Below are 15,742 nucleotides of genomic sequence, written 5' to 3'. Positions count from 1 at the left end.
CAAGATCAAGATCAAGATCAAGATGGGAAGTGATCCATCTCAAAATCTTGACCTCAATAAATGTGTTTCATGTGTAAACTCTAGATTGATGTAGAAACTGCACATTTTCAACAATTGTCAGTTACTAAAGGGATATGGCCATTTCTTGGTCAAAATGTGAGATTTCACATTCTCCAAAAGGGTACAATGCTTGATTTCGTCTTGTATGTAGTCAGTGATGCCCTGAACGCATCCATAAAGTCACTGCGTTACTATGGGGAAATATTCCAAAGCCCGATATCAGACATCAAGCAATTTCAAGGTAAAAATGTATTAGCTTATTTTGAAAAACGGACGTTGTCACTTGTGTACACTTAAGCTAACTTCCAAGTTCCGTTTCCTTTGGCCAGAAAGGCGAGAACACGCGTGTACACTTTATGTAGGACACGGCCAATTAAGAAGGTTACTAAGTTTCTACATTTTAGCTCATAACCTCCTAAACTCGCCCTTACTTAAATAACTTTACGTCAGAACGCATATGACTGAGCTGGATGATGGAAGAGGAAGCTTAGCGGAAGTCAAAATCAACATCCTGGCCTCGCCTCGCGGGTGCCTGGGAGCCTGGCCAATCCATGCGCGTGGTGGGCGGGGCTTGTCCAGGTCAACTTTAAACCATAACGGCGCATGAACATGGCGATTGATATTTCATACTGTATAAGCGTGACATCATTGCTGGGCATCTGTTATTTGTGAAGACATTATTAATGCGTTTTTGTCACTTTGTGAAGTTGCATCACCTTGTGCGATGGCGTCATAATCCTTTATTTGCTACTTTTGCATCCGATACTGTTGTATGCGACACCGGAAGCAACTGTTTTTTTAGCTTGGCCCATGAAGTGCCACGACATGATCTATTTGTCTTCAATCTTGGGGGAGGAAGCCTAAAAATACACATTTAAAATCTATAAAATCATGAAGGCTAAGCTTATTTAGTTATGTGTAAGTTATTGTAATCCTAACTTAGCATTTGCAAGATAGGCAGCAGCACGTCTAATGTTATTTACTTAATTGATTGGTCTGTGCTAATTTACACAAAATTTACACAAAATTTACAAAAAGGTGTCCTTATTACGAAAGGAATATTGGCAGTATCGTGATTGTTACATAAAGTACACGTGTTGGTGTCGAATACCGGTGCCATCGCCGGGTTGCAGGTCAACTACAACACTTTTTAAAAAAATCTAAAAATCTTTAGTTGTAATAATTGTATTCCTCTTAGCCTCAGTATATGTATTGGCGTATGGATACGTAATAATATATAAAGCGACAAGCGAAGGACTCAAACTGCGCTTCTGGCTGTGGCCACGCCTCTTTGCCCCGCTCATTTGCATACCCTGCTGTCGCGTGTTCCGTTAAGTGAAAAGCTCGGCTCTCCACTAGCTCTGTCCATTCGAGCCGTCGCTCCTCTCCGTGTAGGCACTCTCTCCTCGCTCTCTAAAAAGGTATGTTGGTATATCTTGTTTTTGTGGTTTTAGTCATTGATATTTCTAAAATAACCTCCATACATTGTAGTTTGCCCCACATTTGTATTGAAGTATGATGGCGTCTACGCAACGGCATCATTGGCCTACGTTGGGCCTAGCTGAATCTTGTCGTTGTTGAAAAGGAGGGAGTTTGCGCGCCTGTTTGTGTGTATGTGTATAAATAATTGTTGGTGATATCGTTGTAGCTTCTCAAGATGTCGCAAGAAGGGAAACTTTTCGTTGGTAGCCTGAGCTACGATACCGACGAGGACTCGCTGACTTTGGCCTTCTCCAAATTTGGAAGCATCGCACAAGGCAAGATACCGTTAACTTGAATGAATTCAGCGTAAAACTCGATGATGTGATTAGAGTACGAACAACGAGTTTGTCTGAGGCTTTTAAATAATCATTAATGGATTTTTTTTCTCAGTGGATGTCGTCAGAGACAAAGAGACCGGCAGATCTCGCGGGTTTGCCTTTGTGAAGTACGACAACGTTGAAGACGCGAGTAAGGCAATGGAGGCCATGGACGGCACGGTAAAGAACCTTGAATGTGCCCAATCAATGTTTTGCATATAAATAGCGATCCTGTCGGTATGTGAATAAAATGAAAATCAATGTTTCAGTTTCATCATTTCTACAGATTTTTAGTGATCCAACCTTTTGCAATTGTTTGGTAAATGTTAATTGTCCGTTGTTAAACCTGCTGTAATATTAGGCTTCATAGTGAATTACTTATCTTAGACTTGAGTAATAAAGTGATCACAATCTTGAATGCATTTTTTTTGTCCTGTTGTGTGCTCAAATGTACTTGCCTTCTCTAATGAATCTTGTCTGCTTTTAGCGTCTGGATGGTCGATCAATTCGCGTGGATGAAGCTGGGAAGGGTGGTAGCAGGAGCTCGGGTGGTTTCGGTGGTGGGTCAAGAGGAGCAAGCAGATTTGGTGGCAGAGGTGGGCGAGGTTCTAACAGTTGGGTTGATGTTGGGCGGTGTAGTTAATGCTGATGTAGTTACATTTATCACTATGTTTTCATGCTGAACTAATAGGGAGACATGTATGTCTTTTAGGTGGTGGTGGGTATGACAGAAACTACGGGGGTCAGCAGAGGTCCTATGGCGGCGGCTCCTACGACTGATATGACATTAATTGTAAGTATGATGAATGTGCTTCTGTTTTCATTGCCTTTAGTGCATGTTGGGGCTGTTGTGTTCATAATTTAAGGGCCATACAGACATTTTTGGTGCAAAAATTGACCTTAATGCTACTTAAAATTCAGGATGCACGTTAATGGATAATCAGTACTAGTCGAGCTGAGCACCTGTCGCACCAGTCCTTATCAAATGCAAAGCCATAATGCAATTTCAGTTTCAACATGGTAAAGTTAAAGCCAATTGCAATTCCTGGCAGGTTGATGCCTATGTTTGTAGGGTAACCATATTATGCCAGCCACATCTGCTCTTATTTAGGCTGGCAAATAACTAGAAGCCTCTTGGAAATGCTACTCTGGATTTCGCTCGCATCAACCTGGTGAAGCCCCCAGTGAAGGGGTGGGGGGCGGGGAGGGTCTTCTCTGGTGGGATGTTGTGAAACTCCAGTGTATGAAATTTCAGTGTCTTTACCTGTGTGCCACTTCTTATCCTCAGCTGCACACGATTAAATATCTCCCTGATTCAAGATCATCACATGGCTGGCTGTATTTGAAAGATGCGCTCCTCAAGAAAAAATGTCCACATGTTATTGGTGTAAGGTGTAGATGTAATCTGGTCAGTGCTGTCAACTCAAAATTTGAATTTCACAAATGATTCCATCTGGCTTATTTGATCAACGCATACTAGTGTTTCCTTTTTGTATTTCTTTCTTTTTTTTAATTGGGACATCTTATAGGGCTTGTTTATTTTTTATTTCCCTCCTCGGTCTTTGTGACTGAGCTGCCTCCTGCCAGGTTTTAAACTGAGTGAGGAAAGATATTTGCTCTCTTAAACAGGCATTTCTGGGGATTTTATGTTAAGTTCCTTTAGCTTCTGCTCAACGTCTGCCTTTTAAATGTGCTGTAAAATGGACTAATCTTGTTTAAGTGAACATGTAACTCGTTTCCCCTAAGTAACATTTCAGCCAGGAACAGTTTTGTACTTTTTGGTTCTTTGTATGATCAACTTTTTTTTGGCTTCATGGAGCCTATTAAACAGTGTGTGGAAAATAATCTTGATTCTCTTGCCTTTCAAAAGTACAGTATGGGGTGTTTGACTGGCTAAGTTCAGATGACTATTCTTTTAATATGGAGTGAGAACAGTCACTTTAAGTACAGACATTAATCGTGGGATTCTGTTTGGGGAAATGTGGCATATTCTTAAATGATGCCAGAGAAACGGTTAGTTGGGTGGATAATAGTCCAGGTTAAGTCAATCAGACATAGCGCCTGTTAATACCAGAAGTACTATTTTGGTCTGAATCCTGCACATGAACACCAGTTGGAACATTACTGTAGCAGTTTGACGTAGTGAGGTGTGGAAAGAGCCTCTAAACATGGAAATTCTGGTGTGTGGTCATGTTAATGCTTCATTGCGTTCAAGAGGTCAGCCACTTCAAAAACCTACAAGTCCTTGGAGAGTGAAGTGTTGCGCCTACCAACAAGTGCTCATCAGAGATGAAAGCTGCTCTCTTGCCTAGGTCATATGTGGAGAAAGTAGGCCAATTCACGTGAGGTAAAAATCTCCTTTTGCTTTGCTCACATCCTTCAAACTCAGTTCACATTGTGTCCATGAATAACTTCACGTTAGTCGCTGTTTGAGTCCTCTGCTTCAGATGTCACCTGCAACATGCCATGGCCTCTTTCTGAAATTGACTCCAGTCCAATGAGAGTGTTTCCAATAGAGCTTTCTGGATTGTAGGGCTCCACCATCTCTGAATCCTTCAAAAAGCATTGGTCTCTGAATCATGGGTAGTACTGTTCCAGTTGAATTCTGTCCACTGCAATAGCTGCCAATTTGCTCCAGTAATCTTCCACAGCAGTCCTAACTGACCTGTCAGGTGTCTAGATTGCATTGACCTGTTGTATGTACACTGCCCTATGTATAAGCGGTGAGTGTCAGAATACTCATGGATAGTTGCATGCACGTAATGCTGAGTTCTATGTCTATGGTTAATGACTAGAATGAAAAGAATAATAGATCTGTGGTCCTTGTCTTGATTGTGGTTTTTAATTCTACTTTTCCTGCTCGCAGGGTCTTCACAGTCCAGTTTCCTGAACGGAGCAGCAGTGGGGCAAAGATGTCCACCATGCAGCCCCAGTCACTATGCGTTCGTCACCCCCACCACTGGCAGCGGGGTCGATCTCACTGTCCCCCACGTAGAGACTGTGGAGGGACTGAGGACACGCCTCGTCCTGAATACCAAGAGACAGAATCGTCCTCCTGCACTAAGACAGGTGAGACTGCCAAGATGGTGTTCTCCATTCCCTGACTCTACTTCCCCAATACAACCCAGCACCCCACAGCTTCATTTAATGTGGAACCTCCATGTGTCCTGTCCCTGTCTGGTGGACTCTCCCTTGGGTTTCTGGGCAGTGGACTATGACTGTTCAGCTACAGTTTGTCAGACCGCAGGACTGTGGTGATCAACACTGTGGCCCCACAGTGTATTGTCTTATCCCTATTCCTCTACACACTGTACACCTCAGACTTCCATTTCTGATCGCAGTTTGGCCAACTGCAGAAGGTTGTGGATGACTCAGCAATCGTAGGTTGCATCAGCGAGGGGAAGGATGAGTACTTGGTACAGGGCAGTTGTGGACTCCGTCGAGTGGTGTGAGCTGAACCACCTGCAGCTCAACACCGACAAGACGAAAGAGCCGTGGTGGACCTCCACAGGAGGAAGTCCCCTCCCTCACCTGTCCATTAAGGGGGAGGACTATGGACTCGGTGCAGGTATACATATACCTTGGAGTTTACTTTGACAACTTGGACTGGACAATGAATACTGAGGCGGTGTACAAGAAGGGCCAGCTGCAGACGCCAACAGGATCAATGCGATCATCAGGAAGGCTGGTTCTGTCCTGGCGGTTGATCTGGTTTTGTGGTTACTGTTGTCGGAGGATGCTGCTTAACATTGAGTCACCCTCTCCACCAGATGCTTGCCTCATAAAGGAGCGCCTTCAGTTCAAGACTTATTTCTCACAGATGCACCACTGAATGCCACAGGGAATCCTTCCACCCTGTGGCCATCAGACTGTACAGCGCATCTTCCTCTGGTCTGGAAGATGGACAGTGGGCACATAGCTCCCCCCCCCACTCTTATCATTGCACAATTGCTTTTACAGCATCTTATGTGTTGCATGTACTGTATACTTGCATGTTTTAAGCACTAGAGGTGAGTCTCAATCTATTACTGTACTGTTGAACAACAATTTCCCTCAGGATAAATAAAGTATTATGTTATCACAGCAGGATGAGTTCATGGTTGGTGGTTTGTTGAACTATCTTAGCAAGGACCACCCCAGCGGGCAAAGCACAGGCCAGGTTTGGTCATCAGAAGCCTCTGAAATGGAACGAGCAGGAGTCCCAGTCGAAGCGAACTGTGGAGATGCCACGGACCTGTAAGTTTCCTGTCATGTTAAAAGCCAAGCCAGAGTCAAAGTTTGAACAATAGGATCAGATGTCAGCTGATAATGTGGCAGTTCAGTGTAGTGAGACTGGGGTCTATGTGAGGGAAGGAATCCAATGTTGGAAGGAGAAACCATCCTAGGGCCCATTGAGATCAAGATGGAATGCAAATCCATCTTCAAAACCTTGGCCTCAATAAATGTGTTTCATGTGTCTGGTGATCATGGTCTTGGTACATTTGACCAATTACCACATTCATTTGGGTTTTGAGGTCTCAAGGAGAGGGGAAGAGGAACCACATGAGTCACCTGTGGGCGAGAAACAAAGTGGATGAAGAGGCTCACTGAGGAGAGGTTGGCCAACCCCAGGGTCATGCTGCTTTCACTGGCTGCTCCAATAGCCTCTCTGCCGGCTTGAGTCCCTACAGCAGACACTTCTGCTGTCTTCATCCTCTGTTGCATCATCCCTGCTGTTTTGTTTAAACTAAACTACTTAAAGCTGATGACTGATAGCTTTCTGGTGTATCACTACAAGTATTTGTCACAGAATCAGTCTAAGGTAATGACAGTGGAACTCTAGATTGATGCAGAAACTGCACATGTTCAACAATTGTCAGTAACTATAGGGAAATGGTCATTTCTTGGTCAAAATGTGAGATTTCACATTCTCCCAAATGGTAGTGCTACATTTTGTGTTGTGTAGTCAGAGTTGCATTGAACGCATCGATGTAGTCATGGTGAGTTACTATGGGGCAATGTCCCATAGCACGATATCAGACATCCGGCAATTTCAAGGTAAAAATGTGCTTCCAGCTTATTTTGAAAACGGACGTAGTCACATGTGTATCCTCACGCTAACTTCCGCAAGTTCCGTTTCAATGCATTTACCACAAAGTCGAGAACACGTGTGTGCGCACTAAATATACAGTGGCGCCTGCAGAAATTATTCCTGGGGGGGCCAGACGGGGCCACTGAAAATCTTGGGGTGGCCAACCAAAACGTTGATGGGGGGTGGCTGCTGTCCACATCGGCGAAAGTGCCGCGGCAAGTGCGCCGGGTGTACTCTGTGCCGCCCTGCGGTGAGTTCACCAGTGAGTGCGCGAAAGACTGATGGAAGGTCAAGTGGCCGGTGGGGGGGCCAGCGATTTTCCAGGGGGGGCCGCAGAAAGTATAGACGCTGATTTGGAAGATTAGTAAGTTTCTACACCTTGCCTCATAACCTCCTAACCTGAATAACTTAACCTCAGAACGCACATGACTGAGGTGGTTGATGGCAGAAACAGCTTTGTTGCAGTCGGAATCAACATCCTGGCATTGCCTCGCGCGGGTGTGGGAGCCATGCCATTCCTTGGCGTGGTGGGCAGGGTTTGTCCAGGACTACTGGGATCCATGACGGCGCATGAACATGGCGATTGATATTTCATAATGTATATGCGTGACATCATTGATGTATTTTTGTCGGATTACATCACTTTGTTTGGTTGCACCATCGTGTGTGTTTTTGATGCACCATATTGTAAATTAGTTGCTTTTGTGTCTGATACTGTTGTAAGCTACACTGCAAGCAACAATTTTGGTTTGGCCCAAGAAGTGCGACTTCATGATCTTTTTGTCAACAAGTAGGCGAGGGAGCCTAAAAATACACATATAGAATCTATAAAATCATGAAGGCTAAACTTATTTAGTTTATATATATATATTGTATTTGCTTTTGCAAGATGGGCAGCACGTTTTATGTGATTTACTTCTTTACCATTTGGATTGACCTGTGCTAATATCCATAAAATACCGAACAGGTTTAAGTAGCGTAAGTCATTATTGAAAATGGTAAGCCTTATTATGAAAAGAATATGGGCTACAGTATTGTGATTGTTACATAGAGTACTTGTGTTGGCGCCATACACAAAGCAGGTGAACCACAACACTTACTTTTCTTATTATTCTACAATCTTTTATTTGGTCTAATTTGTCTTCTTATCTCACTATATATATAAATATATATATATATTGGGGTATGGATATGTAATATTATATAAAGCTGTGTAGGCCGTGGACACGCCCCTTTGCTCAGCTCATCTGCATACCGTGCTGTCGTGTGATTCGTCAAGTGAAAAGCTCGGCTCCCAACTCGCACTGCCCATTTGAGTCGTTCCCCCTTTCCGTTTCTACAGCCCCCAATCTGCTCTTTAAAAAGGTATATATTGTTTTTTGTTATTAGTAATTGATATTTCTACCATTTCTGACTTTGTTCAATGCATTTCTCTTTATATTTTAGTTATTTTCCCTCTTGATATTGTTATGCAGCATAACGGCATCTACTCGTGGGCGTCTAAAATGGTCGACGTTGTATTGCTATCCCCAAATCACACCGGTTGTTGGTGAATTGTATGTAATTTTTGATTAACGATAATGTGCGTAGCCTGGCAATAGTATATAAATTGCGTTTGGAGCCATATGTGAGCTAAACAAAAGCGTGCGTTCGGCTGTGCTGGATGCTGCAAAATGGCGCCGGGAGAACGATGCTAACGGTACTCGCATCATAACGGTACTGACCGCTAACCACGTTTACGGGCCTTGAAAGCAGCTCTGGATTGTCCGTCAGCCGTGACCAATTAAACTCGAACGAAGAAATGGGTTTTTTGTGTTAAGTCAATTAGACCACTTGACGACAACCGTAAGACTAAACGACATGTAATCTCTATTTTGCAATGTCTGCAACCGACGTGAAGCTATTATTGACCTACTTTCCCCGTTGAGTTGACCTGAATGTTGTCGTCGTTGTGTGTATGTGTTAATTAATGTGGGTGGTATCGTTATCGTTGTAGCTTCTCAAGATGTCGGACGAAGGGAAACTTTTCATCGGTAGTCTGAGCTACGATACTAACGAGGACTCGCTGACCACGGCCTTCTCCAAATATGGAAGCATCGCACAAGGCAAGATACCGTCACCTTACACAAAGTCACCGTAGAACTCGATGATGTGATGAAGCGCGAACATGGCGTTGTTTTTTATTTTATGTCAATGGAATGTTGTTGTTTTTTTCAGTTGATCTCATCAGAGACAAAGAGACCGGCAGATCTCGCGGGTTTGCCTTTGTGAAGTACGACAACATTGAAGACGCGAAAGACGCAATGGATGGTATGAACGGCAAGGTAAAGATCTTTGAATATGCCCAAACAGTGTTTCGCATGTATAGATCTCTATTATATGTGAATATGATAACAATTCTATTGGTCAGTTTATCCTCTTATTAAATTCTATCTGAAAAATACCAGCCAATGTTAAGTTTCTGTTTCAGCTGTATCACTAGGCTTCATAGTGACATCACTAATCTTAGACTCATGTAGATGTAATTGCCTACTTCAACTGATCTCTTCTGCTCTCAGAATCTGGATGGTCGGACAATTCGCGTGGATGAAGCTGGAAAGAGCGGACGTGCCAGGAGCATGGGTAGTTTCGGAGGTGGCTCAAGAGGAGGAGGCAGATTTGGCAGAGGCAGAGGTGGGAGAGGTTTCAACAGAGGTGAGCGGTTTAGATAGTGCTGCTCAAGTAACATTTATCATTGTACCACTAGATGTTTTAATGCTGAACTAATGGGGAGGCACGTGTTTTCTTTTAGGGGGTGGTGGGTATGACAGGAGTGGAAATGGTTACAGCGAAAGGTCTTACGACAGAAGCTTCGGGGGTCAGGAGAGGTCCTTCGGTGGCGGTGGAGACAGGTCCTTCAACGCATACAGGAGTGGAGGCAGTGGCTACAGAGATAATAGGTAGGAGACAAGTGGAGTTGTAACTACGCGATTGATTGAATCCCTTGCAGAAGGGTCAGTCCTTGAAATTTGTTTGCATAATTCTAGGACGCAGGGTGGCTACAACGACCGTGCTGGTGGTTATGACCGCTCAGCTGGAGGATCCTACCGCGACGGATATGACAGCTATGGTAAGTGGATGTACTTCTGTTTTGTTTGCTTATTTAGTTGGGGGTGTTGTCTTAATAACTTGTGAGAAAAATGAACCTCAATGGACCCCCAAAATTCAAGATGCCTTTACACGGATAAACTTGTCCATGTCAAGCTGCTTCCGATGTTGCGCCAAAGAACCGAGGGTACTCGTCGTTTTTGAGCGTCTCCTTTCGCACCAGTCCTGTTCAAACGCAAAGCCATAATGCAATCTCACAGCCTCAACATGGTATGGTTATAGCCCGTTTCCCTCCATTTTGGCACTTGATCGCAGGTTGGCATTTGTAGGTTTATCATATTGTGCCGGTCCCATCTGCTCTAATCTAGACTGGCAAATAATCAGAGGCCTCTTGGTTAATGCTGAAATGCTACTCTGGATTTTTCAACTTGATGGAGCCCCCAGTGAACAGGAGTGGGGGAGGGTCTTCTCTGGTGGGTTAAAGTGGGATGTTGTGAAACTCCAGTGTTTGAAATTTCAGTGTCTTTACCTGTGTGCCACTTCTTATCCTCAGCTGCACATGATTAAAGATCTCCCTGATTCAAGATCATCACATGGCTGGCTGTATTTGAAAGATGCGCTCCTCAAGAAAAAATGTCCACATGTTATTGCTGACCTTAGTTTTCTAGTACTGTTGTAGTAGTTCAGGCATCTTAAAGTGTAGTCATGACTTTTTGGCCATTCCTTCACAAACATGTTAAAGCAAAACTTAAAGATGCTTTCTTTGCTTGATTGGGTATCACACTTCCTTGTAAAACATTTAACTATTCAGGTGTAGATGTAATCTGGTCAGTGCTATCGACTCAAAATTTGGATTTCACGAATGACTCCATCTGGCTTTTTTGATCTGCCGCTACCAATGCCACAGTCTGTTCCTGATCAACGCATACTAGTGTTTCCTATTTGTATTTCTTTTTTTATTGGAGAATCTTATAGGGCTTGTTAATTACTTTTATTTCCCCCCTCAGTCTTTGCGATTGAGCTACCTCCTGCCAGGTTTTAAACTGAGTGAGGAAAGATATTTGCTCTCTAAAACAAGCATTTCTTGGGGATTTTATGTTAAGTTCCTTTAGCTTTCAAAAACGTAGTTTAGCTGAGGGTCCTGTATGTTCAATTTCCCAAAAGAGTGAATTCCTTTCAGACTGGTGAACTACACATCCGAAGTGGCCGGCTGTTCATGAAGTTGCAAATTGCAGCATGCTACAGTCTGTCCAAGGTATCTTTTGTGCTCTGCTCAACGTCTGCATTTTAAATGTGCTGTAAAATGGACTAATCTTGTTTAAGTGAACATGTAACTCGTTTCCCCTAAGTAATATTTCAGCCGGGAACAGTTTTGTACTTTTTGTTCTTTGTATGATCAACTCTCTTTTTTTGGCTTCATGGAGCCTATTAAACAGTGTGTGGAAAATAATCTTGATTCTCTTGCCTTTCAAAAGTACAATATGGGGTGTTTGACTGGCTAAGTTCAGATGACTATTCTTTTAACATGGAATGAGAACAGTCACTTAAAGTACAGACATTGCTCGTGGGATTCTTTTGCAGGACACTAATGTGGCATTTTTTAAAATGATGCCAGAGAAACTCGTTAGTTGGGTTGATAATAGTTCAGGTTTAGTCAATCAGACATAGTGCCTGTTTAATATCAGAAGTACTTTTTTGGACTGAATCCTGCACATGAACACCAGATACTGTAGTGGTTGGAGGTTTGGAAAGAGCCTTTAAACATGGAAATGCTGGGAAAACATCAGCTGGTGTGTGGTCATGTTAATGCTTCATTACGTTCAAGAGGTCAGCCACTTCAAAAACCTACAAGTCCTTGGAGAGTGAAGTGTTGCGCCTACCAACAAGTGCTCATCAGAGATGAAAGCTGCTCTCTTGCCTAGGTCATATGTGGAGAAAGTAGGCCAATTCACGTGAGGTAAAAATCTCCTTTTGCTTTGCTCACATCCTTCAAACTCAATTCTCATTGTGTCCATGAATAACTTCACGTTAGTCGCTGTTTGAATCCTCTGCTTCAGATGTCGCTTGCAACATGCCATGGCCTCTTTCCGAAATTGACTCCAGTCCAATGAGAACCTGTTTCCAATAGAGCTTTCTGGATTGTAGGGCTCCAGCCTCTCTGAATCCTCCAAAAAGCATTGCCCTCTGAATCATGGGTAGTATTGTCCTCAGTCGAATTCTGTCCACTGCATTAGCTGCCAATTTGCTCCAGTAATCTTCCACAGCAGTCCTAACTGACCTGTTAGGTGTCTAGGTTGCATTGACCCGTTTGTACACTACCCTATGTATAAGCGGTGTGTGTCAGAATACTGGACAGTGTTGCATGCACGTTATGCTGAGTTGTATGTTGTCAATGGTTGATGACTGAGTCTAATCTCTCTTCATGTCTTTTCTCAGGATGAGCAGACCGTTGGGAGGCTTCACTCCATCTCTTCATATCTGAAGTGTCCGCTGGTGGCAGTAGTGATCGCAGGAGAAATCAGCTGGTAATTTCCGTTTATGTATCGTAAATGGGCTGGGGGGGGGGGGGTGTCTAATTTTGATGTTGCAGTATGCCAAGTTTTCTGAAGTATCAATGGATGAACTTGTGTGCTAATATGTCTCCCTTTGTCATTTCAGGTCCCTCTTATGAGTGCAGCAAGGCCATTAGATATGAGAAAGGGGGATCTCTGGTGTGCTTCGGGCTGGGCTGCTTGGTGTCTTAAAAGACTGGCTGACTGGTCCTGTATGGCACCCCTGCTATGGTTAGACGGACTTACTGGATCACAACATGACCCACTGGTCTCACTGAAACCTCCCCTGAACTGGAGATGCATTTTACATGTACATCAGCTAAATAAGTAAAATGTGGGTCTTAGTACAACTGGTGGTGTCTTTTTGGAGAAAAGTTGTGACGGAACTGAAATGCTATTAATTGGAGGTACATAACAGTGCACTTAAACTGTCTTTGTGAAATATGTAACATTACAGATTGTACTTGGTCAGCCCATGTTACTCCAAATAAAAGTTGATGTTGCTTGCCAATTGACTGCAATGTTTTCTGACAAGTGCTGGAACAAACTATGAAGTTTCTCTGCTCATCTCAGTTGGCGAATGTTCAACTCAAGAACAATAGTTTTCTTGTCAAATGTACTTAGATGATCAGATCAGCTGTGAAGATACTGATACTTCAGTATGGCTTCTAAGAGGTCAGACTAATGATTGCAGAATTGGGCAAGTAGGTTGAATGTGTTGTCCATTTTTGAATTAAAATACTTTTCTCAAATGACGCAAAATCTGAATTATTTTACAGTACAATAGCACAGAAAGAAGAAAACAAGTATATGGTACACAAAGACTTTAATTGAACATTTACAAGCAAAGTTGAGCTCAGGTCCACACTGTTCAGGATGTGGAAGGTGATGGAAGTTAGAACACGGTCCGTGGTGATTCTACACGTACCACTGAAAGCCAAAGCGGTTGCGTAAAAACTCTTCCCGGGGCCGGAGGTTGAACAGCTCCTCTGACAGAGGGGTGACCCAGCGCTCTGTGTGGTAGACGCTCTCGCCGACCTGCACCAGGGTTAAACACAGGTTGAATAGGTGAGTGATTGAGAAACTTATTGAATGTTTCTTTTTCATTGCTGGCTGTTAAACATCACCTCCACTTGCTTGCACAGGTTTAATGTAGCTCACAATGGTAATAGAATTTCAAGTATTAGACTTTGTGATCCAAAACATTGTAGCGGCATCATAACTGCAAAAGTTTCCTTTACCTTCCAGCCAGGAACAGCCTTCATGATGACGGCCTCCTCCTCTAAATTTTCCCTAAGCATCCGTAAGGTCCTGAACAGGAGGAAGTTGGGCATTCATTTGAAACAAATTAACAGCTAAAGCAGGAGTGCGTGTGTGTGTCAGCTGCTCACCTGCGGTCTTGCTCTGCCTGCAGCAGGGGCATAATTGCTATCCTGGCCTCCAGCTCCTCAATGAGCAAGCGCCTGAGATGCAAGGAAACAAGAAGAGGCCTCAGCTTTCACCGGAGTTTGACAGAATGTAAACAAAAAGCATAACAATACTCAACTTACCTCCGCTCTCTATTCCACCTGAACAGCTTCCAATTACCAAATATCATGACGGCAATGCCAATGCCAAACATGGTATATCCTATTAAAAAGGAAATGAATTCAGTCATCAGTTGCATCTTAAATGAAATCATTTTCTGTCATGATAGAAGTATATTTATTGGAAGTGCAAATGTATTAAAATGATCTGTACTGTAACAAGCACAAAGACTAACAAAATACGACTGTTTTGAATAAATTTGTAATCTCATAGACCAATAAATAAGAGTAAACGAAGCTTAGACAACAAGCTTATTTGCTGTAAATATGATATAGATGAATATACATTTCCAGCATCTTCTAAGTAAGAACTTTGAAAACCTAAATTTGAAGTAAGAGATTTATGTTTACAAGTTGTCTATATAGTTTATTTACATTTCCCTCATGTTCTTAAATGTGTCATAAGAAGCCAATATGTGGAATATAATGGATTTATTGCGCAAATAATCACGTAGTTTTACATGATGGTGACACAAATGAAATTACTGAAACTATCTGATATAAATTCCTCGACATATTATTATGAAATTATTTTTAAATTGTGCAAAAAACAAAGCTTACATTTCGTTGGCTGATCATGTTGTCACGGTCACTGGCAGTGATAAAGCTCGAACATTCGGGTTCAATAAATAAAATAGCTTTCCATACTTATATACTCCTACTCTACTGCTTGTATTTATTTCGCAGTCTTAAGATGTCCTGTTCGTTTTGACAGATTAGCCTCCTCTATCTTTGTTAGCATTAGGCCCTGTTTGGTAACGAGTAAAGATTCCTAAATATTTAGGAGTTAGTATGCAAGCGTACACATTCAGCTAGCTAACTGTGAGATTTACGCACCAGAAAATCCACGTTTGGGAAGATTTCTCTTGTAATCAAAGGCAGCATAGCCTCCCGAAGGAGGCATGTCCTGCTTCACCTTGGACGCCGCCATCTTCCAGCCTCTCCACAACACGGTGACGCCGCTGAAATGACTCTTCTTCGCTCATTGAAGAAGCGTCAGTGGCCCGCTACCGCCCCCTATAGACTGCATAACATTGCCGTATTCTTCTATTTATTAACAGGGTTCTTTTCATTTTAAACAAGATGAACATTACTCAATTAACTCATCAAAATGGAACCATTGTGTTAAGTAACTTTAAACCAGGAAACAGCCAGGTTACGAAGGTCTTTTGTTTTCTAAAAGTCAAGTCAAATATTGTGATCAACAGTATAAAAAGCTGCACCCGGATATAACAGAGTCAGCAATAAGGAGTGTAGATCTGTTGCCACTTATGTCAAGGCGCGTGTTCAGTGCAGGAAATGGCTTAAAACCAGATTGATAAGGCTCAAATAAATGAATGGAGGTAAGAGTTTGTTAATTGGTTGGTTGTTAGATGCTCAATGATTTTGGAGCGCAAAGGAAGGTTTGAAATGTGTCTGAAGGTTCTCAAGTCATCCTGGTCATGTTATCCAAGGAAAGTCAATCTTAGGCAACTGGACTTACTAACCAACAACCTGCTTAACATTTATTTTTGAAAGGTAGTTAGGTACTTTTGAAGGTTTGAAATAGGCCTTTGGTTGTTTAGGATCAATGAATAAACAGGCACA

At 42.7% G+C, this 15,742-nt stretch overlaps 3 protein-coding genes across 5 annotated transcripts; 2 read left to right on the top strand and 1 right to left on the bottom strand.

Annotated features, from left to right (window-relative positions):
* The first annotated feature begins 1,353 nt into the window (after positions 1-1,353).
* LOC142993921 (cold-inducible RNA-binding protein A-like) lies at positions 1,354-3,704 on the top strand. The gene is made up of 6 exons (XM_076144472.1): positions 1,354-1,481; positions 1,709-1,817; positions 1,933-2,039; positions 2,347-2,455; positions 2,572-2,652; positions 3,148-3,704. The coding sequence occupies exons 2-5, from the start codon at positions 1,718-1,720 to the stop codon at positions 2,637-2,639; spliced, it is 384 nt and encodes a 127-aa protein (XP_076000587.1). The 5' UTR covers positions 1,354-1,481; positions 1,709-1,717; the 3' UTR covers positions 2,640-2,652; positions 3,148-3,704.
* A 4,470-nt stretch (positions 3,705-8,174) lies between these two features.
* Positions 8,175-12,542, top strand: LOC142993920 (cold-inducible RNA-binding protein-like). 3 transcript variants are annotated; one of them, XM_076144470.1, is made up of 7 exons: positions 8,175-8,295; positions 8,927-9,035; positions 9,148-9,254; positions 9,489-9,624; positions 9,722-9,869; positions 9,957-10,039; positions 12,454-12,542. In XM_076144470.1, the coding sequence occupies exons 2-7, from the start codon at positions 8,936-8,938 to the stop codon at positions 12,456-12,458; spliced, it is 579 nt and encodes a 192-aa protein (XP_076000585.1). In that variant the 5' UTR covers positions 8,175-8,295; positions 8,927-8,935; the 3' UTR covers positions 12,459-12,542. The 3 variants fall into 3 exon arrangements, with proteins under 3 accessions (XP_076000585.1, XP_076000586.1, XP_076000583.1); XM_076144471.1 differs by lacking the exon at positions 12,454-12,542 and adding an exon at positions 10,571-11,467 and having other exon boundaries at positions 9,489-9,603; XM_076144468.1 differs by lacking the exon at positions 12,454-12,542 and adding an exon at positions 10,571-11,467.
* Positions 12,543-13,378: 836 nt separating this feature from the next.
* Positions 13,379-15,129, bottom strand: ndufa13 (NADH:ubiquinone oxidoreductase subunit A13). The gene is made up of 5 exons (XM_076144812.1): positions 14,993-15,129; positions 14,120-14,198; positions 13,961-14,032; positions 13,811-13,880; positions 13,379-13,607 (listed from the first exon to the last, which is right to left on the bottom strand). Exons 1-5 carry the CDS (start codon positions 15,084-15,086, stop codon positions 13,488-13,490), a joined length of 435 nt encoding a protein of 144 aa, XP_076000927.1. The 5' UTR covers positions 15,087-15,129; the 3' UTR covers positions 13,379-13,487.
* Between the last annotated feature and the right edge of the window lie 613 nt (positions 15,130-15,742).

This window comes from Genypterus blacodes, unplaced genomic scaffold (genome assembly GCF_046128005.1).
Source record: "Genypterus blacodes isolate CSIRO-AG114 ecotype Tasmania unplaced genomic scaffold, CSIRO-AGI_Gbla_v1 ptg000029l_1, whole genome shotgun sequence".
In the NCBI taxonomy this organism is placed as follows: Eukaryota; Metazoa; Chordata; class Actinopteri; order Ophidiiformes; family Ophidiidae; genus Genypterus; species Genypterus blacodes.
The sequence above is the reverse complement of the archived record's forward strand: the minus strand, read 5'-3'. Positions and strand labels throughout refer to the sequence as shown.